The 22735-nt window shown below is 43.3% G+C and overlaps 1 protein-coding gene across 1 annotated transcript in view; it reads right to left on the reverse strand.

Moving 5' to 3' along the window:
- Nucleotides 1–22735, reverse strand: part of OBSCN (obscurin, cytoskeletal calmodulin and titin-interacting RhoGEF) — a gene marked incomplete at its 5' end in the record, with an annotated part of 294967 nt that overhangs the window by 70704 nt on the left and 201528 nt on the right. The window contains 11 exons of the mRNA XM_084618134.1: nt 2882–2987; nt 7372–7501; nt 8022–8124; nt 8401–8568; nt 11755–11868; nt 14774–14951; nt 16540–16698; nt 17734–17898; nt 19635–19751; nt 20638–20797; nt 21868–22041. Coding sequence (XP_084474260.1) covers nt 2882–2987; nt 7372–7501; nt 8022–8124; nt 8401–8568; nt 11755–11868; nt 14774–14951; nt 16540–16698; nt 17734–17898; nt 19635–19751; nt 20638–20797; nt 21868–22041 — 1574 coding nt within the window. The remainder of the gene's footprint in view (nt 1–2881; nt 2988–7371; nt 7502–8021; nt 8125–8400; nt 8569–11754; nt 11869–14773; nt 14952–16539; nt 16699–17733; nt 17899–19634; nt 19752–20637; nt 20798–21867; nt 22042–22735) is intronic.

Here is a 22735-nt window from a genome sequence, read left to right on the forward strand (position 1 = left end):
CAGGATCTGAAAGATTTGCATAGTCTATGTAAAATGCCAAAACCCTACATACATCTAAGGCATGAAGCTTTTCTTCAGCCTTGAAAGGATGAGGTGTTGGGGAGAATATTGGGAAATGAATTATCTGATTAAAGTAGAATCATAGAATCATAGAATATCAGGGTTGGAAGGGACCCCAGAAGGTCATCTAGTCCAACCCCCTGCTCGAAGCAGGACCAATTCCCAGTTAAATCATCCCAGCCAGGGCTTTGTCAAGCCTGACCTTAAAAACCTCTAAGGAAGGAGATTCTACCACCTCCCTAGGTAATGCATTCCAGTGTTTCACCACCCTCATAGTGAAAAAGTTTTTCCTAATATCCAATCTAAACCTCCCCCAGTAGAAGGTTGATACCACCTTTGGCATAAACTTAGTGCGCAACCTAAGGGAAACTTTGTGTTTGTGGAAAACTGTGAGAGGAGGGTCAGCTAAGAGTGCTAGCAGCACTAGACTCACCTAGTAAGAGGTAATTGCTAACAAGAATGCTGCTTTCACTGATAATAGTGAAAGGGATGATGTTGCCAGAGGTTCAAAGAGGGGGGACCCATTCAATGGGTCAGAACTAGATTCAGATCCCACAAAGGTACCCCCAGATTGGACATGAGAAGATACACATTAACGAGACCCTTTAGAAATCTGGAAGCCACGAGATGCAAAAAGATAGAAAAGCCAGCCACTACAAGGTGTACTGCAGAGACAGATGCCAGATGGATTCTCAGTGAACTGAGAGATCAGAAAATGTTAGATGCAGTAGGTAGTCCAGTATGTGTCTAACCACTGTAAGATTTGGTGATAAATGGTGAGATTCTGCCCAGATCAAAAACCTTTTCCATTTCACTGCATATGTCACTCAGGTGGAATCCATTCTCTTGCTTACCAAGATCGCTTGGACATCTTGGGAGCATAATCTCTCCTGATTACTCAACAAGAGATCATCCATGCGGAGAGGCGGAGAGATTGCCAGTTGGGATGCAAAGACATTGGTTTTGAGCCGGAGATTGTCAACAAGGGGTAAAGTTATGAGTGACCAAATGGAGAGTTGGTGTAGGTACATGAACCAGTACTATCTTGGCTAGGCCGGCACTACAAAGATTATGGTTGTCTTGTCTTTTTTTAGTTTCCTGATCACCCTCAAAATGAGAAGGACTGGAGGTAATGCATACAGCAGATGGCTTGACCAGGGAAGAAGGAAGGCATCCATGACAGAGCCCAGGCTGCGGCCTGCTCTGGAGCAGAACTTCCTGTACTTGTTGCTCAGGCTAGTCTATTACTGAGTATTCCAGGCAGGGATGCCCCGTTAGCTGGGGCTGGGTTTGTGAGAAAAGGTTCCTGACTAACTGTGGCTACGAGGGAGACAGGGTCCCCATTCTCAGGGGCTGCTCATTTCTCTGGCCTCGAGCAGTGTGTCGTCCTCAAGAGACAGTAGGATCCAGGAGGATGACTCCAGGTGGTGAGTTTCTTGCCTTCCTTCCATGTTTCTTTCTCTCCTCTCTAGTGCTTATCTGTAACTAGGATTACGCCTTGTATACAGGGGGGCTGGAACAATTTTTATAGTGGGGGGGGCAGAGAGCCATTGAACCAAACTGTAAACCCTGCATATAATGGAAACCACTTCAAGCCATCAGGGGGTGCAGCAGCAGCTCCCCTAGTTCCAGCTTCTATGCCTGCATATGGCACATTGTTTGAATCTTGGGGATTTCTCCATACTAAGCCCCCAAATGAAAGAACTAACTATCTAATAAACTAAACCATACTAAACTATCTTAAGCCTAAACTATCATTAGAACCATATGCATTTAGAGAAATCTCTGTCTAGAGATCGGCTAACTGAAGCTAAGGAGCCACAGGGAACTCCCAACTCTCGCCACAGAAGTAACTGAGAAGGAGGCAGCAGCCATGCCCCTTTTATGCCCTCAGGTCTGAGCACAAGGGAAGCAGGGGGCATGTGCCCTCTAGGGTACTGCTGGCAAAAGTCTCCCACTTGAGTGCACTGAATGCACATACAGCTACAATGGAATGTATCTATGCACAATCACTGGAAGGAGAAAAATAACTTCCTTAGTTGTTTGCAAACCTCTGACATTCAGTGTTGCCTAAGCACACTTAAGAAGGGTGTAGTTTGTTTTCTTTACATATTTATGGTAGAAATAATTCAAAGAACAAGATAACTTAGGACAACAGCCCTCTTAAGAAATGAAGAGAAAGACCTCTCCACTGGATTCTTACCAATTTAAGTTAAATAAACAAACCAAAAACACTCATAAAAAAGGAATGGATTCCATGAACATGTGATGTTTAATATCAATATATCTTTTGCTAACAGATAAATTAATACTTATTCACACACGTGCTTGGAAATACAGCTGATCCATCAGATGTATTTCTTTGACAATTCCACATATTCTCCTGTGTCATTTTAGAGACCACCGTATTTCTGCTGTGCTTTAGTTATTGAGTCCAGTCTTTCCTCAGTGTAGCTCATATCACATTCTGCCTCTAGACTGAAACACTACTATTGCTAGATCAAATGGAAAGAATCACAAAATCACCAGACTTAGTGGCAGCAAAATAAGCTGCTCCTCCTTTGCCATTTAATGGATTCCATAAACATTATATGGTAAGATAATCCATTGATTTCATCGGCTTGGAAATGAACTAAGTACGTGATGGGTATACATGATCTGCAGTATACGCATACACGCATAGATGGACATACAGACACATGTACGCTGACAATCAACATGAATAAGACTGTATGATAAGATGGCAAATATATTCAGCCCTCAAGATGACGACTTTAGGGTAATTCAATGATATACTTACAGAGCTGGCAAAGGGTCATACCTTCTATAGTAATGGCTTGGTCTCCTCTCTTCTCCTGGGCCAGTAATGCTGCACTCTGCTGGCAAAGATCCGCTCCACTCCTTGCTGAACCTAATCTGTTCGTCAGCTAACAAGAATCAAGCAATACTCAGTAAAATGTAGGATAATTTTATACAGTCAATCCACACTTTACCCTACTGCAGCCAAGGCCATATGTGCAATACAGGACTGCATAAATGGCTGAACTGAATCCAAGGGCAAGATTCAAGTAACTTCAACAGAAGTCAGCTGGATCCCGCAGTAGAAGAATCTGGACCTTGGGAAATATACTCATGAAGCAGATCCCTTGAGTGTGCACATCCCAGTTCAGTGCAATTTATGTTACTTATTTCCTACTGGTTTCAGAGTAACAGCCGTGTTAGTCTGTATTCGCAAAAAGAAAAGGAGTACTTGTGGCACCTTAGAGACTAACCAATTTATTTGAGCATAAGCTTTTGTGAGCTACAGCTCACTTCATCGGATGCATACTGTGGAAAGTGTAGAAGATCTTTTTATACACACAAAGCATGAAAAAATACCTCCCCCCACCCCTGCTGATAATAGCTTATCTAAAGTGACCACTCTCCTTACAATGTGTATGATAATCACGGTGGGCCATTTCCAGCACAAATCAAGGGTTTAACAAGAACGTCTGAGGAAGGAGGGGGGGTATGGAAAACAAGGGGAAATAGGTTACCTTGCATAATGACTTAGCCACTCCCAGTCTCTATTCAAGCCTAAGTTAATTGTATCCAATTTGCAAATGAATTCCAAGTCAGCAGTCTCTCGCTGGAGTCTGGATTTGAAGTTTTTCTGTTGTAATATCGCAACTTTCATGTCTGTAATCAGAAAAATTGAAGTGTTCTCTGACTGGTTTATGAATGTTATAATTCTTGACATCTGATTTGTGTCCATTTATTCTTTTACATAGAGACTGTCCAGTTTGACCAATGTACATGGCAGAGGGGCATTACTGGCACATGATGGCATATATCACATTGGTGGATGTGCAGGTGAACGAGCCTCTGATAGTGTGGCTGATGTTATTAGGCCCTGTGATGGTGTCCCCTGAATAGATATGTGGGCACAGTTGGCAACAGGCTTTGTTGCAAGGACAGGTTCCTGGGTTAGTGGTTCTGTTGTGTGGTATGTGGTTGCTGGTGAGTATTTGCTTCAGGTTGGGGGGCTGTCTGTAGGCAAGGACGGGCCTGTCTCCCAAGATTTGTGAGAGTGTTGGGTCATCCTTCAGGATAATTATCTTTGAAAACTTGTGGTGAACGGGGGAAGTCCCAGATGACTGGAAAAAGGCTAATGTAGTGCCAATCTTTAAAAAAGGGAAGAAGGAGGATCCTGGGAACTACAGGCCAGTCAGCCTCACTTCAGTCCCCAGAAAAATCATGGAGCAGGTCCTCAAAGAATCAATCCTGAAGCACTTACATGAGAGGAAAGTGATCAGGAACAGTCAGCATTGATTCACCAAGGGAAGGTCGTGCCTGACTAATCTAATCACCTTCTATGATGAGATTACTGGTTCTGTGGATGAAGGGAAAGCAGTGGATGTATTGTTTCTTGAATTTAGCAAAGCTTTTGACATGGTTTCCCACAGTATTCTTGTCAGCAAGTTAAAGAAGTACGGGCTGGATGAATGCACTATAAAGTGGGTAGAAAGTTGGCTAGATTGTCGGGCTCAACAGGTAGTGATCAATGGCTCCATGTCTAGTTGGCAGCCGGTGTCAAGTGGAGTACCCCAGGGGTCGGTCCTGGGGCCGGTTTTGTTCAATATCTTCATAAATGATCTGGAGGATGGTGTGGATTGCACTCTCAGCAAATTTGCGGATGATACTAAACTGGGAGGAGTGGTAGATACGCTGGAGGGCAGGGATAGGATACAGAGGGACCTAGACAAATTGGAGGATTGGGCCAAAAGAAATCTGATGAGGTTCAATAAGGATAAGTGCAGGGTCCTGCACTTAGGACGGAAGAACCCAATGCACAGATACAGACTAGGGACCAAATGGCTAGGCAGCAGTTCTGCGGAAAAGGACCTAGGGGTGACAGTGGACGAGAAGCTGGATATGAGTCAGCAGTCTGCCCTTGTTGCCAAGAAGGCCAATGGCATTTTGGGATGTATAAGTAGGGGCATAGCGAGCAGATCGAGGGACGTGATCGTCCCCCTCTATTCGACATTGGTGAGGCCTCATCTGGAGTACTGCGTCCAGTTTTGGGCCCCACACTACAAGAAGGATGTGGATAAATTGGAGAGAGTCCAGCGAAGGGCAACAAAAATGATTAGGGGTCTGGAACACATGACTTATGAGGAGAGGCTGAGGGAACTGGGATTGTTTAGTCTGCAGAAGAGAAGAATGAGGGGGGATTTGATAGCTGCTTTCAACTACCTGAGAGGTGGGTCCAGAGAGGATGGTTCTAGACTATTCTCAGTGGTAGAAGAGGACAGGATAAGGAGTAATGGTCTCAAGTTGCAGTGGGGGAGGTTTAGGTTGGATATTAGGAAAAACTTTTTCACTAAGAGGGTGGTGAAACACTGGAATGCGTTGCCTAGGGAGGTGGTGGAATCTCCTTCCTTAGAAGTTTTTAAGGTCAGGCTTGACAAAGCCCTCGCTGGGATGATTTAATTGGGGATTGGCCTTGCTTTTGAGCAGGGGGTTGGACTAGATGACCTCCTGAGGTCCCTTCCAACCCTGATATTCTATGATTCTATAGGTTGTAGATCCTTAATAATGCGTTGGAGGAGTTTTAGTTGGGGGCTGAAGGTGACGGCTAGTGGCGTTCTGTTATTTTCTTTGTTAGGCCTGCCCTGTAGTAGGTGACTTCTGGGAACTCTTCTGGCTCTGTCAATCTGTTTCTTCACTTCCGCAGGTGGGTATTGTAGTTGTAAGAATGCTTGATAGAGATCTTGTAGGTGTCTGTCTCTGCCTGAGGGGTTGGAGCAAATGCGGTTGTATCGTAGAGCTTGGCTGTAGACAATGGATCGTGTGGTGTGGTCAGGGTGAAAGCTGGAGGCATGTAGGTAGGAATAGCGGTCAGTAGGTTTCCGGTATAGGGTGGTGTTTATGTGACCATCGTTTATTAGCACTGTAGTGTCCAGGAAGTGGATCTCTTGTGTGGACTGGACCAGGCTGAGGTTGATGGTGGGATGGAAATTGTTGAAATCATGGTGGAATTCCTCATATCTTCTTTTCCACTAACCCAGAAACCTATCCTTGCAACAAAGCCCGTTGCCAACTGTGCCCACATATCTATTCAGGGGACACCATCACAGGGTCTAATAACATCAGCCACACTATCAGAGGCTCGTTCACCTGCACATCCACCAATGTGATATATGCCATCATGTGCCAGCAATGCCCCTCTGCCATGTACATTGGTCAAACTGGACAGTCTCTACGTAAAAGAATAAATGGACACAAATCAGATGTCAAGAATTATAACATTCATAAACCAGTCGGAGAACACTTCAATCTCTCTGGTCACGCGATTACAGACATGAAAGTTGCGATATTACAACAGAAAAACTTCAAATCCAGACTCCAGCGAGAGACTGCTGACTTGGAATTCATTTGCAAATTGGATACAATTAACTTAGGCTTGAATAGAGACTGGGAGTGGCTAAGTCATTATGCAAGGTAACCTATTTCCCCTTGTTTTCCAAACCCCCCCTCCTTCCTCAGATGTTCTTGTTAAACCCTTGATTTGTGCTGGAAATGGCCCACCTTGATTATCATACACATTGTAAGGAGAGTGGTCACTTTAGATAAGCTATTATCAGCAGGGGTGGGGGGAGGTATTTTTTCATGCTTTGTGTGTATAAAAAGATCTTCTACACTTTCCACAGTATGCATCCTATGAAGTGAGCTGTAGCTCACGAAAGCTTATGCTCAAATAAATTGGTTAGTCTCTAAGGTGCCACAAGTACTCCTTTTCTAATTTCCTACTAAGGATTTACTACTGACTTACTACAAAAAATGAAGTGCAATTTCTTTTTTGAAGTAATTGAAATTGCCTGCCCTGACATATATGATTTGATTTTCTTAGTTACTTCCTGCTAATCTTTTGAAATAAAAGAGAATTTCAATGGTTGCCCTTTTGGCTGAAGCCCAAAAGTGCTTTTTCTTGTCTGGATGTTTGTCTGGATCTCTTTAATTTAGTGATGGGCCCAAAGCAAAACTCCACATCAGAACATTTGAATGTTGCCTGGGGTAGATTTGGAATCTAAACTCAGCTCTGACTCTGATTTCCAAACTGCCTCATTGTTATATTAATTGATGAACCAAAATCTCAGATCAGAGTATCCCCGAACAGTTGGGTCCATCCCTCCTTTATTTTGAGCTTCTTGGTACGCTGTGTGTAACACTTCAGATGCAATAACACAGTCAAAAATCTGTCCCCAGAGAGAAGAAATTCTTACATTATGATGAGTCAAACAGCAGCTGTTGAAATCTGTTTGAACTTACTTCACATTCATAGTGTCCCATGTCTTCCTTAGAAGCATTTTTGATCACCAAGACTAACACGCCACTCCGTGGCTCACTAAAAGTCTGGTATTTATTGATGTCTGTCAGCAGGGCACCATCTTTATACCACCTGTGCATGGAAAATAGCAAGTCTAAGGCAAAACGTGACATTTCAACGAGTCACTCGCCCATCAACCCAGTCGGCAGAGCAAAACACTCCCAGGCCGGAGATACAAGTTTAGGTCCCAGCTAAAACTCATGCTCTCTGCATTTTCAGGGATGTGAATCACTGTGGAGGGAGCACACTCATCCCCCGTGGAAAACCAGAGTCTTACGGTGTTCTCATGAAATGCCTCAAGCCAATGCATAGAGCAGCATTGCCAGGCTTCAGAGGATGCTGTACTGAGTTTCCGCTGCTAGAAAGAATGTCATGATGGACTGCCCAGAACACTTGGTTGGTGAAGTGAATGCATGCTGGGTGAGGATAGTTAAAGGAACCCCAAAATATACATCAGCACATTAGATCTGATAGAGTCCCATATCAATTATTATTTGAAGGTTTTTCCCTCCCACACAATTGCTACAATAAATTTCTTGAGGAAACCACCCAAACATTTGGTTTCTGTCAAGAAATAACTCCAAGAACTGACCTGCTTTGAGGATACGGTGCTCCTTCAATGGTGCAGGTAAACTGAACATCTTCATCTTCAACATAATAAGCATTTCTAACCTTGTTCACAAACCTCGGTGGCACTAGAAAATAAGAATAAACTTAATAAACACGACAACAATCAAAACATACAACACAGGTCTGTGGCCTGACTGCATCCCTCCCATTGGTAGCAGACCAAGAAAGAGATTTGACTTTCTGATTCGCTATTCCTGAGCTATCAGAGGGTGCTTCAAAGAGGACATGCCAGGAACGTAATGCAGAACTGCCTGCATGTTTTAATGCACATACCTAATATAATACACAGCAGGGAAGTGGTGAATAGCACTTTAAAACAATGTATCTGTATAGGACTTTACCTTGAACAAGGATCTTTCCTAGTGTACTGGCATTACCAGCCAGACTGGTGGCAAAACACATGTACTGTCCTGAGTCAATACCCGTCAGAGTGTCCAGGATCAATGTACAGGAACCATCAGGATCTTCTATTATAATGTGATGGGGATCCATCTCCACTGGTTTGCCATCTTAAAAATAAAAGAAAGAAAAATCCCTCATTAAACGCAGCATCAGTTTACATCCTCTGTTTGGGAACTGTACCTTTTTCTTCCACTTTGGACCTTGGCTATCCCCAGGATAGAGAAAGGCATAGAGATAAGGGGGCTTAAGGCTGTATTTGCCTTTCTAAAAACAGCTACACATTGCATAAGGTCAGAATGGCTGAAGAATGAGCTCTTCATCTTCCTTCTCTGCAATGCACCCTGAGAACACAGCTGAGGAGACATTGTATCCACCATGAGCTAAATCCTGATCTCAATGGGCACTGCAGGTGCTCATCACCTGTCATGCTTTGTCCTCGTGTAAACACGAAAACTCTCCTGAAGTCTCTCCTGTGTGGTGAAGGATCTTGTTGATTATGGTGTGTTCTAAAAGGATGTAAAAGATGGCCTACAAGCTAGCAGGAACAGTATCCCTGATAATGTCACGGCAAACCTGGTGGCTGACCTTAGTGACTTTGTCCTCACCCACAACTATTTCACATTTGGGGACAATATATACCTTCAAGTCAGTGGCACTGCTATGGGTACCCGCATGGCTCCACAGTATGCCAACATTTTTATGGCTGACTTAGAACAACGCTTCCTCAGCTCTCGTCCCCTAACGCCCCTACTCTACTTGCGCTACATTGATGACATCTTCATCATCTGGACCCATGGAAAAGAAGCCCTTAAGGAATTCCACCATGATTTCAACAATTTCCATCCCACCATCAACCTCAGCCTAGATCAATCCACGCAAGCGGTCCATTTCCTGGACACTACTGTGCTAATAAGCGATGGTCACATAACACCACCCTATACCGGAAACCTACTGACCGCTATACTTACCTACATGCCTCCAGCTTCCATCCAGACCACACCACATGATCCATTGTCTACAGCCAAGCTCTAAGATACAACCACATTTGCTCCAATCCCTCAGACAGAGAAAAACATCTACAAGATCTCTATCAAGCATTCTTAAAACTACAATATCCACCTGCTGAAGTGAAAAAAACAGATTGACAGAGCCAGAAGAGTACTCTGAATTCACCTACTACAGGACAGGACCAACAAAGAAAATAACAGAACGCCACTAGCCGTCACCTTCAGCCCCCAACTAAAACCTCTCCAGCGCATCATCAAAGATTTACAACTTATCCTGAAAAATGATCCCTCACTTTCACAGATCTTAAAAAGGAGTACTTGTGGCACCTTAGAGACTAACCAATTTATTTGAGCATAAGCTTTCGTGAGCTACAGCTCACTTCATTGGATGCGTACTGTGGAAGATACAGAAGATGTTTGTATACACACAGACCATGAAAAAATGGGTGTTTATCACTACAAAAGGTTTTCTCTCCCCCACCCCGCACTCTCCTGTTGGTAATAGCTTATCTAAAGTGATCACTCTCCATACAATGTGTATGATAATCAAGGTGGGCCATTTCCAGCACAAATCAAGGGTTTAATAAGAATGTCTGAGGAACAGTGGGGGGCGGGGGAAGACGGAATAAACAAGGGGAAATAGGTTACCTTTTATAATGAATCAACCATACCCAGTCTCTATTCAAGCCTAAGTTAATTGTATCCAATTTGCAAATTAATTCCAAGTCAGCAATCTCTCTTTGGAGTTTGTTTCTGAAGTTTTTCTGTTGTAATATCGCAACTTTCATGTCTGTAATCGCGTGACCAAAGAGATTAAAGTGTTCTCTGACTGGTTTATGAATGTTATAATTCTTGACATCTGATTTGTGTCCATTTATTCTTTTATGTAGAGACTGTCCAGTTTGACCAATATACAAGGCAAAGGGGCATTGCTGGCACATGATGGCATATATCACATTGGTGGATGTGCAAGTGAACGAGCCTCTGATAGTGTGGCTGATATTATTAGGCCCTGTGATGGTGTCCCCTGAATAGATATGTGGGCACAGTTGGCAATAGGCTTTGTTGCAAGGACAGGTTCCTGGGTTAGTGGTTCTGTTGTGTGGTATGTGGTTGCTGGTGAGTATTCGCTTCAGGTTGGGGGGCTGTCTGTAGGCAAGGACTGGCCTGTCTCCCAAGATTTGTGAGAGTGTTGGGTCATCCTTCACAGATCTTGGGGACAGACCAGTCCTTGCTTACAGACAGCCCCCCAACCTGAAGCAAATACTCTCCAGCAACCACACACCACATAACAAAAACACTAACCCAGGAACCTATCCTTGCAACAAAGCCTGATGCCAACTCTGTCCACATATTTATTCAAGTGACACCATCATAGGACTTAATCACATTAGCCACGCCATCAGGGGCTCATTCATTAGTCTCTAAAGTGCCACACGTACTCCTTTTCTTTTTACATCTACCAATGTGATATATGCCATCATGTGCCAGCAATGACCCTCTACCAGGTACATTGGCCAGACCAGACAGTCTCTACGCAAAAGGATAAATGAACACAAATCTGACATCAGGAATCAAAAACCGGTAGGAGAACACTTCAACCTCTTTGGCCACTCAGTAAAACACTTAAGGGTGGCAATTTTGCAACAGAAAAGCTTCAAAAACAGACTCCAACGAGAAACTGCCAAGCTTGAATTAATATGCAAACTAGATACCATTAACTTGGGTTTGAATAGAGACTGGGAGTGGCTGGGTCATTACACATATCGAATCTATTTCCCCATGTTAAGTATCCTCGCACCTTCTTGTCAACTGTCTAAATGGGCCACCTTGATTATCGCAAGAAAAGTTTTTTTTCTCCTGCTGATAATAGCTCATCTTAAATAATTAGCCTCTTACAGTTTGTATGGCAACTTCCACCTTCTCTGTATGTGTATATATATCTTCTTATTATATGTTCCATGCTATGCATCCGATGAAGTGGGCTGTAGCCCACGAAAGCTTATACTCTAATAAATTTGTTAGTCTCTAAGGTGCCACAAGTATTCCTGTTCTTTTTGTAAAAGGAAAAGACTTAAATGCAGTGAGAGGCACGTGAAACGGCTTTGTATTGGGTGTCAACTTTCAGCAAAGATGTTTTCATTGCAAGTAAAAACTAATTATAATGTTGCTGGGAAAACATGCAATTCAGTTAAATGATCAGCTACCAAGAACTTGGGATGGAGCAGTGTGAGTGCCACGTAAACTAGGAGTACATATCTCATGACAGCACAATGCTGACTATACCTTTATACCAAGCGACTACTGGCTTAGGAGCTCCTGTCACTTTGCAAGCCAATTTGACAGTTTCACCCAGCTCAGCTGTACAGTCAGCCAGTCCTTCCTCAAAATCCGGAGGAACTGAAAGAAAAGAGATTTATTAGGCATTTTTAATGGTTCTGTCTGAAGAATGACTAATGCAATGAAGGAAAAGGACACGCAGGATGGCTGAGTTTTGCAAACCTTAAAGTTTCAACATGGGATACCTGAAATGGAGAGTTTATTAACCAACGGGTACTAATGACTTCACGGTGTTGCAAATTGTTTGTGGATAAACAGAGATCACCATGTGTTGGCTAGTGATTTTAGACCTGGGGGACAGGAATGCTGAGTTTTATCCTTCGTTCTGACTCACTCTATAGCCTTCGCAGTTCCTTCGGCCAAGATTTTCAAAACTGACTAGTGGTTCTGGGAGCTTCCATTTTTGGCTGCCCAGTGTGAGACACCTTAAAGAATCCTCTTTTTCAGAAAATGCTGAGCACCCAAAATGTATTCCTGCTTCTTTCCACACTAGTTTATTCTGCACTGAGTACTGTCAAAACACTTTAAGTTTTGACCTTTATGTATATCAAGAAGTTATATAAAAATTAATTTGGAAGGCTCACTTTATAAGAACAGGTTATTAGTAAAAGTTAAAATACACAGCCTTATTTTCTGTGCAAATGTAGTAGAAATAGAAGCCAAATTTTCTTAGGCTTTATCTGTAATATATGCAAGTGTAGGTGCACACTCAGTAGCTTACTAAATATGCTATAAGCCCATTGCATGCAATTACCTCTTTGCACCTGTGAATGCATATTTTCTGAATACAATCTGGGTACTTGGGATCTAATTCAAAGTCTTTGTTATAGAGGTTTTAACAGCCATATTTCCTCACCCAGCAACAAAAGTTCTCTTGATTTCTATGGGACTATTCAACTGTGCTGGAGAATCATAGAAATATACGGCTGGAAGGGACCTTGAGAGGTCATCTAGCCCACCCCCTGTCCTGAGGTAAGACCAAATAAACCTAGAGACCATCCCTGACATGTGTGTGTCTAACCTCCTCTTAGAAACCTCAAGTGACAGAGATTCCACAAAAAGAAAAGTTGTACTTGTGGCACCTTAGAGACTGACAAATTTATTTGAGCATAAGCTTTCGTGAGCTACAGCCCACTTCATTGGATGCAGCTATAGCTCACGAAAGCTTATGCTCAAATAAATTTGTTAGTCTCAAAGGTGCCACAAGTCCTCCTTTTCTTTTTGCGGATACAGACTAGCATGGCTGCTACTGTGAAACCAGAGATTCCACATACTCCCTTGGAAGCCTATTCCAGAGCTTAACTACCCCTAGAGTTAGAAAGAGTTTCCTAATATCTAACATAAATCTTATTTGTTGCAGATCAAGCCCCTTCGACTTGTTCTACTTTCAGTGGGCATTCAGAACAACTGGTCACTGTCCTCTTTATAACATTCCTTAACACATTTGAAGACTGTTATCAGGTTACACCTTCAAATCTTCTTTTCTCAAGGCTAAACAAGCCCATTTGCTTTAGCCTTTCCTTACAGGCCAGGTTGTCTAAACCTTTTATTGTTTTTATTGTTCTCCTCTGGACTCCCTTCAGCTTCCTAAAGCATGGACACAGTTCTCCAGCTGGGGCCTCACCACTGCAGAGTAGAGCAGGACAGTTACCTCCCGTGTCTGACAGATGACACTCCTGTTAAGACACCCCACAATGACATTAGCGTTTTTCACAACTGCATCACGTTGATTTATATTGAGTTTATGATACACTATCATGCCCAGATCCTTTTCAGCAGTACTGCTGCCGAGTCAATTATTCCCCATTTTATCATTCCCCATTTGTAGCTGGACATTTGATTTTTTTCATTCTTAAGTGCAGGACTTTGAACTTTTCTTTTTTGAATTTTATCTTGGTGATTTCAGACTAATTAGGCTGAGCAGTGCAAAGTGCCCTCTGTGTAAATGAGAATTAGGCCCACCGTGTAGTGCTTTGTGTTGTCTACCTAATGGTACATAGCAAACAGGCAGCTTAAAGTCTGACCTCTGTGAATTATTATGTTCAAACTACCCTCCTTGGGTCAATGATGTGCATCCTCATCAGGAGACCGTCCACCGACCTAAGAGGGGCAGTGGCGGGAGCTCAGAGCCTGGTCTCTCAGCTCTGCTGGCAGCAGCCTGCCGGGAACCTGGCAGGCCCCCACAGGCTCCTGGAGGGCTGTCCCCCCACCTCCACTCCCTGTTCCCAGTGGAGAGCTGGGGGAAGCTTCCCTGGGCTTCTTACCCCTGGGGAGAAGGGTCCAGAGGCCCTGGCTTCTCCCACTCCCCTCTCCCCCTGCTCCCAGACAGGAGCAGGACAGCCATGTCAATTTTACAGCTCAGGGAGCCCTGACATTAACAAGGCTGCCTGACTCCTAGCTAGAAGCTGGGGTGGGGAGAAGTCACCTGAGCTTCTTGCCCCGGCTCCAAGCTGGGTCCAGCTGCCCAGGCTTCTCACCCTGGCTCCCAGCTGGGAGAGGGATCCATTCTCCCCCTGGCTCCCAGCCGGGAGTGGGGTCCCTCTGCCCAGTTCTCTAAGGGATCTGGGGGCAGCAGGGCCCTAATTGCCCGGTTTTCTTGTGAATTTCACAGGTCCTGCTGTGAAACTGACGCAACAGTCAACAGTCAATGTAAGGGACAGTGTCTACACAGACCCTGTGTCACCCTAACTACACCAACTAAGACTTACACCTCTCATGGAGGTAGAGTTATGATGTTGGTGTAGTATGGCACTTACATCGGTGGGAGGAAGGCTGTAGTGTAGACCCTGACATAATTAGGCCAGCCCTTAGTTAAGCGTCAGAGGTATAACGCTGGCCGTGATGGCTCTCCCCTCCTTGCAGAGCTAATCTTAGCAACAAAGCCATTCATCACTTGCACTTCTGAACTGGAGAGGCATCAATTAGTTTTAGCAGAGGTTCAATCGATCTTCCTGACTATACTCACTCCACACAGGCAGGCTGATACGTTGCTGTATACCACAGATTTCCTTCACCCAGGAGTTCTTGATGATGACCGTACGAGCTTGAAGTAGGTACTTGCGGACAGAGTCTTCTCGCTCATGCCAGATCTCAAATGCCCGGTCATCTCCTTCCACCAGGTCGTTCACATCTATGTGGGACAGCTGGGTGACCAGGAGGACAGTAAGAAAGTCAATTAAGTGTCTTCAGTCGCATGACAGAAATTAGACACGAGTCTGAACCAAAGCCCTGGCTCCTAACAAAGCCCCAACATTTAGGAAAGTTCAGATCTAGATCTAATCTTTGAGAGTCAGAACCACCTCCATAAAAATGTAAGAGGGGTCAATTCTATTAGGTGTCATCTAATCCCCCATTGCCAATGCAGAGTTGTTGCCTAGAACACAGTGGCCCTGCTTCTCATTTACATCAAAAGGGCATTAAAGTGAGTGTAAATGTAATTTACACCCTCTTGAAGGTCCCTTTCCGCTGCCTGAGCCATGCAAAGTGGCCTATGTGTAATTGAGAATTCAGCCCACTATGTAGTGCTTTGTGCTATTTACCTAATTGTATATAGCAAACAGGCAGCTTAAAGTCTGACCCCGGTGAATTATTATTTTCAGGAAAAAGAATTACTTAATGTTAAAAGAATATTCCACATGATCTACAAGCCAGCATCAACAGAACAGCAACGCTGAGATCTTTATTCTAGAGGATGATTCATAGCGAGAAACAACACAGGCTACTAGTAGCAACATGAAGAGAAACTGCACAGCAGATATCATATGGAGAGCAAGACAATCCAGCTGGGAAACACAGACCGTGCATGTGATTGTCAAATAAGAATGAGATGGGGATTTTCAAAGGGGCCTATGGGAGTTAGACCACCCAACACCCATTGACTCTTAGTAGGAGTTGAGCTCTAAAAATCCACTCTGAAAATCCACTCTGAATTTCTTATAATTATACGCACAATTAACCTGTGGAACTTATTGCCATTGTTGTGATGGACATGGAGAATAAGGCCATCAATGGCTATTAGCCAAGATGGTCAGGGATGCAACCCCATTCTCAAGGTGACCCTAAACCTCTGACTGGTAAAAGCCAGGAGTGGAAGACAGGAGCAGACCATTCCCGAATTTCCCTGTTCTGTACACTCTCCCTGGAGCTCTGGTCCTGGCTACTGTCAGAGACAGGATACTGAGCTGTGTGGATCATTGGTCTGACCCAGCATGGCAGCTCTTATTTTCTTATGTGATGTTCTTATACTATGGGGACAAATGACTTAAGATGGGCCTGCCCAATTCTTTTGTTGGCAGAGGACAATTATTGGAAGTACAGCATTAGACTGAAATGGAAACTATTCCAATTTACTGACTTGAATAAACTACAGAAACCGCCTCAGTCCAAATTTGCCACCTGGCTAATTTCATTGGCTTCAGTGGGCTTCCTGCTGGGATGACCATAACATCTTATATGTATCCTCACTACTGCGCAGTGAAAGCCTGTTCGTTTGCTCTCTGGTGGTTTATGACATATATTCTACCTGACTTGGAGAGCTAACAAATGTATTTCAGTAGATAATGCAGGTTCTATCTGTGTTGTAGGGAAATTTGGAAACAAAAGAACAATTTGAAAGGATAAGTGAAATGTCATGTTTTCTGATGACCAGCAACTGCATATCAAGAGAGAGAGAAGTAGACTGAAAAAAAGAGAGCAATTGTACTAGTGGGGAGGTAAAAGTAATGGTTAGACCTTCATCATGTTCTTGAAGATGTAGCTGTAGGTGTCTGTCTTGGTGTCTCGCTTGGGTTTGCAGATCAGGATATAATTCTTGAAGAGGAAGACATGTCGGTTGTGACCTTTCCATGCCATTCTGGCTCCTGGAGCTCCTTCCCACACTATGAAGTGACCCTGGAAAAGAAAGCAGGAAATAATAAGTAGAAATGATTGCTGAACTACTTTCATGGTGTCTCTCTATCACTGAATAGCAATTGTTCTGTGTTCCATCCTCCATCCCATCCACCTTGGCTTTTATTGCAGCATAGCAGATGATCGTTACCATTACATGTGATGCATTCAAAATGGCACTACTCCTAATCTGCGTACAGTTTTAGTCCCAACATTATCTTTTAAATTACTCCTTTGCCTACAAATAAATACCCGATATAAATCTCCAGGATTGCCAGCCAGGCATCTTTCACCAGGGCTAAAGCTACTAAAAAAATTAAATATAATTTCAAATTATGTCCTATGTGGTATCTTGAAATCCATCCATTCATTTCTAAAGAAACAGGTAGAGAGGCAGACAGAGCTTCTGAAATTATATGGATTGTGAGGGCTAAGATATCGAGAAACAAATCTCATGATTTCATATAAAGCATATACAATGTTACCCACGTTGACTTGAATGGATATGCATTTTAAAACTGAGCTTTAAAAACAAAAGTGTATTACTTGGGGAAACATATGCAATGAAATCTTAAGGCCAAATTCTAGTTCCATAAGTGTAATTGGAAAAGTCTCATCAACTTCAATGAGAATAGGATTTGGTCCATATATTTTTGACAACATATACTGTGGACAGCTTAATCAGCACATGGGTGCACGACATGAGCCATTAAACATGCCCCAAACAGGATTTCCTGCTGTTTGGATGGTGAGTTGTGAAGACAAACACCTATATACCCATGGGGAGGGGAGTTACTTTCTATGCTCAGAGGCTCTCAAGCTTAGTCAATTCAGAAGGTCCATCTCTGTCACATTCTGCAATTTATTATACGCAACAACACAGAATTAATGATAATCACTTTGGTGGGTGTTAAGCTGATTTTCTGTTTCAAATGACAATTTGTATAGAAGCCACTAAAGAATATGGACCACTTAAGGCCTATCAAAGGCAGGAAGAGCATTAAGCACTGACTGTCCTCATTCAGAGTTTCTAATTACCTGTCGGATGGGTTCTCCTAGAATTTCCAGGGTCCCTGGATAGTTCTCAATGAGTGAGATATGGAGGTTGTTTTCTGCACGCTGGGTGAGTGCGGACACAATGGCATAAGCCTGCTCCAGCAATGCACAGTTTTGGCTGTTTCTTGCTTTATTTCGGATTAATTCCTACAAGTGAACAAAGCAGCTGTTACTGGACATTTCCAAGAGTTTGCATTCTATTGGTATCCTCATGCAGTCCAGACATCACCCTGTGGGAGTCTGTGATCCAGCTCTCCATGCGGGGCCACCTTTGCCCCACTCTTTCACCACTTGTTGGTCAGTTTCTTTCCATTCCACATGCATGGCCTCTTTGACTAACCATGCCACACCGCCCTTCAAATAGTTATTACTGAGTGGAGACATGGCTGAAGTGAAGCCCACAAGTAGGATACTTGTCTGGCTGATTGAAAACTGAACAGTGAAGAGATCCACATACTTATCAGCGTATTTCTAATTTAATTATTACAATGGTATCAAGGCACCACAATGAGTCAAACAAGGGATGGTGCTAAAATACAACCGTCAATGCAGTGAAAGTAAGAAGGGAAGGGCATGCAGCAAATATCTATCAACGTCAACCTACACTTTTCTGCCAAAATGAATGTAAATATTACATTTGTTCTTCTCTTTCATTTTCAGGTAGTGTTTGTACAGTGGCTCCGAACAAGCATCAGGAGAACCTTCAAAAATGTTGGTGTGTATGACCAGACAGGTGGGCATAATTCAAAGGTATGTTTGAACCTTCTCCAAACTATTTAAATCTCTTAAATTTGTAAAATCTGTATTTGTAAAAATTTAGCAATTTTGGGGGCTCCTGATATTATTTCCTTCTACTCAGACTGAAAGAACTACAAGAAGGGGTATTTTGACACTCTGCTTATGGTCCTGGCTGGAACATGGAAGCATAGAAGAAGCCCAAAAATAGAATCAGGGCATCTTAGAAATGTAGCGCTGGAAGGGAACCTCAGGAGATCATCTAGTTCCTCCCCCCAGGTTGAGGCAGGACCAAGCAAACCTGATGATCCATCACAGGTGTTTGCCAAATCTGTTCTTAAAAACCTCCAGTGACAAAGATTCCACAACCTGTCATAACCTATTCCAGAGATAAGCTATCCTGATAGTTAGAAAGCTTTCCCTTGCTTCAGATTAAGCCCATTACCTCTCATCCTATCTTCACCATCCTCTTTAGAACAGCCCTTAACATATTTGAAGTCTATCAGGTCCCCTTTCAGTCTGCTTTTCTTACGACTAAACATGCCCAGTTTTATGTAGTATATAATAAACATTACAACAAATATTATGTATGTGTGTATGTATACATATATATATAAATTAAATCCTCAGATAGTGAAATGTTTCAGAACCTTTAGAAATGATTTGCTTTGGGCTCAGCTCTTGAAACAGCAAAGATTTGCAGTAGGTGGGAAGGTAGCTCTTACATTATCTGCCTTGTCTTACCTTGAATTCTGCCTGAAAAAACAGGGAGGGAAGTTGCCTCTGTTGACAAGTCAATGACTTGTGCATTGAAAACTAGTTGCTTTTATAACAGATATGTTGCCACACGTGGCGAATTTATATTCTTCATGGATGTAACCATTTTTAGAGCATTCAGCTAAAGCTGGGCAAACCGTGTGGTGTTTGAGACTTTGTGAACTTCTCAAACGAGTTAAGTCTACAAAACTATTCAAGTGCACGAACTTTGGCCCTGATTCTGATCTCCCTTGCTCGAGAGCAATTCCAATGGTGTTATACTAGTGTGAAGCCAGGGTAACTGATCAGGTCCATTTTCTCCAAAGGCTCTCCAAAATGGAAGGCAAATCCAGCACACTAGGAGTGGTAAGAATCTATTGGAAGCTCCTTACCTTGATTATAATTTGATACTGCTGGATCCTGTTTATGGGTCTCTCTAAATAGTGCTGCAGTGGAGGTATAGGTGGCTGGGACGGATCCTCACTGGCTAATGTTTCCTCTGTATATCTCTGGGGGAAAATATACAACTATAAAGAATGCTGTGATGCAAAAAATGGCCCAAAATGACAAGATCACACAACACTGACCTATATACCTTAGTCTTCCCAGCAAGTCAGTCTGAGCATAAGAAGAAAGAGTAAATCCCACAAGCCTTAATCCCCTCCAAAACTGTGAAGCCTCACCACTCTACCCCTTTGCTTTCTTGTTGCATCCCTTCCCTGTTGGTTGTCGACTTGGTAAGCTGCTTGGGGGCAGTGACTGTGTCTTTTCACTTGCCTGTAAGGCACCCAGCACACTGTTGATGCTATAATTAATAATAAAATGCAATATGCTGCTTAGAAAATGGCACAATATGATGGGAAGGAGCACCACTTCTTTCCTCTACCCGTAGACATCTGGTTAACATTGTACCCTTGAGTCCACATACAGTGCACGTCTTAAAGGCACCATAGCTCTCGTCAGATTCTGTTAACTATTATTGCAAAGTCTCTGTGTATTGATCAAGACTCCCAGTACTGGCTGGCCTAAGACAGGAACAGGTGGATCATTACTAAGATCTAAAGGAGCTTGTGCATTTTCAAATGAAACGTCCTAGGTTTGATCCTCCTTGACAATATGCACGTATGTGGCTATGGCTCTTTACAGTAATATCACTCTGAATTTTTCTGCCACTAATGAGAGCTTCATCCCACTGTGAAGATTACTAAACCCTGTTTTTTAATAATTTCCTACCTATCTAATAATCCTATTATATTATATTATATATGCAACTCCAATGGAATCCCTAGATATTCAGTGGTATGACCCACCATTGGGCTTTGCATTTCATAAAGCAGTGGGGTTATACAAGGCTTCATTCCCGATGTGTGGCATGTACTTTGGTTAATATGCTACCTTGTAGAACTCCTGAATGGCTTTGCTGAGAATGACAGACTCGGCCTGTATCCGCCCCACCAGGTACTGGATGTACTTATCAAAGTCCTCCTCATTCTTAATGAAGCACATAGCTACGTCGTCATCAGTGTCACATTTCTGCAGCTCTGGGAAGAAGGAACTGTGGAGGTGGAGAAAGAGGGACATCTGAGAAGAAGCTGGCACAGAGAAAATAGAACACAGACGTGACAAGAACCTCACCAGAACGCTACACCTAAATACATATTCTCTCAGTTTAATCCAGCTTGATGAAGTGATCTGTGTTGTCAGAACTGCAATTGTACCCAGAGGTAAACTTTTAAATGCCATTGGGCAAGAATTTAATCACACCTGAAATTTAGACAGAAGACCCTCCTGGCCGGCTTGAATTTAAGGAATGCTTGGAGACAAAGGAAGAGAAGTTCTTAGGGGCTCAGACTGAAGCAGGGAGTTGGAACCTGCTGTCCCTGTGCTTCAGTTTGAGTGTCCCTGAATTCCCATGTGCGGGTGAGTGGAGATTTCCCCTCCTCTCTCTATACCAAGAGAAGAATTTGGCCAGGATGAAGGGAAGTTGTTTTGTGAGCACTGCATCTGAGGTAAATCTCTCCTCAATGGAGCGGGGCTGTGGCTGAGTTTGATGGCTAGGTATCTTGGCTACATTTGAAAGGAACATTGTGCGAGGGGTTGAACTTTTAGCACATTTTATGCCCCCTTCTGCTCAGGCTGCTGGGAGGAGAAATCTGTGCTGACCGTGTGCAAGGCTTTTGCAGGATGGCCAGAATGTAAGTCCATTGCAAGCATGATTTTTGGCCCCTTTTGACTGTAAAACAACAATGTGCCACATTTTGTGAATACAATTGGGTCATTCAAAGTAGGTATTGGATCTACACTGGCTATCTCCATCCTTAAATACAGCGTCGGAGTCTTAAAGAATCATCTCACCTGAGAGAAGGGGCTGTGTATTTTATAGGAATTTTATAGTTATTCATTGAAATTCGCCTTGCAGGGCAAAAAATGCTCAGCAGAACAAGAGGAATTTCAAGACTCTGGGATTGTATTAACACTACTACTTTCTGATTCCCATTCCTGTGTTCTTGCTCTTGGCTCCTAAAATTCTCATCCCCCCCCTTCAATCTTAGCATTTTCCACGGCATGCCTCATAACCAAAGCAATTCTGTCACTAACACTGGTAACGCGTCCAGGAATACCTACTTGGAATGGAAGCTCGCAATAGCACTGACATTTCTGAAGATAGTAGATTTCTGACTGGCAACAGTTTCTGGAACATCCGGACAGCTCTCTATGTACTGGAGGTGATGGGTCTGGAGGAACTGCAGATCTTTGACAAACTCCTCCTCAGAGTTCAGCAGTTCCTGAATAATGACGCTACAGGAAAGACAAACAGACAAAGGGAAGAGCAATTACAAATATTGTTCTTGACGTGCTGATTTCCAAGAGGGGCAGGCTCTGTTCCTTCAGGGCCCCAGCTGCAGTGTGCTGCACACCTCGACTGGCCCTGAAGTTAGGCAGAACTCAGGGTGTTCAGCACCTCATAGACTCAGGCCCTCAGAGAGGAGACTACATAAATCAGTGCCCAGCATTAGGGATGTAACCAATAACCAGAATGAGGCTGCGGCTGCTTTTCTCCCTGTTAAGTCTGAGTTAACAAGAGGATTTCAAGAAGAGTGGGTAACTGCAGCACAGTCCCCAGGCTGCGGTGTGGCTGCTGTGTAGAGGCCATACAGGTAAATATTTTTACCAAGGAGATGAGCACTCTGTTGGACCACCCTGGCAGTGCGGGAACACTGCACATGGCCCTTATATGCTACCCTTCAGCTCTCCCTTTAAGTTATTATATTATGACCCAGAGCACCCGCAGGGCAGAACTAGTTATACTGGAAGGGACCGCAGAGCCTTCTATGAAATCCCAAGGAGTTAACTACTCAGCCATAGGACAATATGCGAGGAACAAGCAGGTTGGACAAGAAAACAAATCTTGCTCCCAAGCTGGTTTAGATCACATGGCATTTCCCCCAAACCTAAATCAGTAGAGACTTAGAATTCAAATGTTTAAACCCTG

Source organism: Lepidochelys olivacea (assembly GCF_965140295.1).
Source record: "Lepidochelys olivacea isolate rLepOli2 genome assembly, chromosome: 2".
Classification (NCBI taxonomy): domain Eukaryota; kingdom Metazoa; phylum Chordata; order Testudines; family Cheloniidae; genus Lepidochelys; species Lepidochelys olivacea.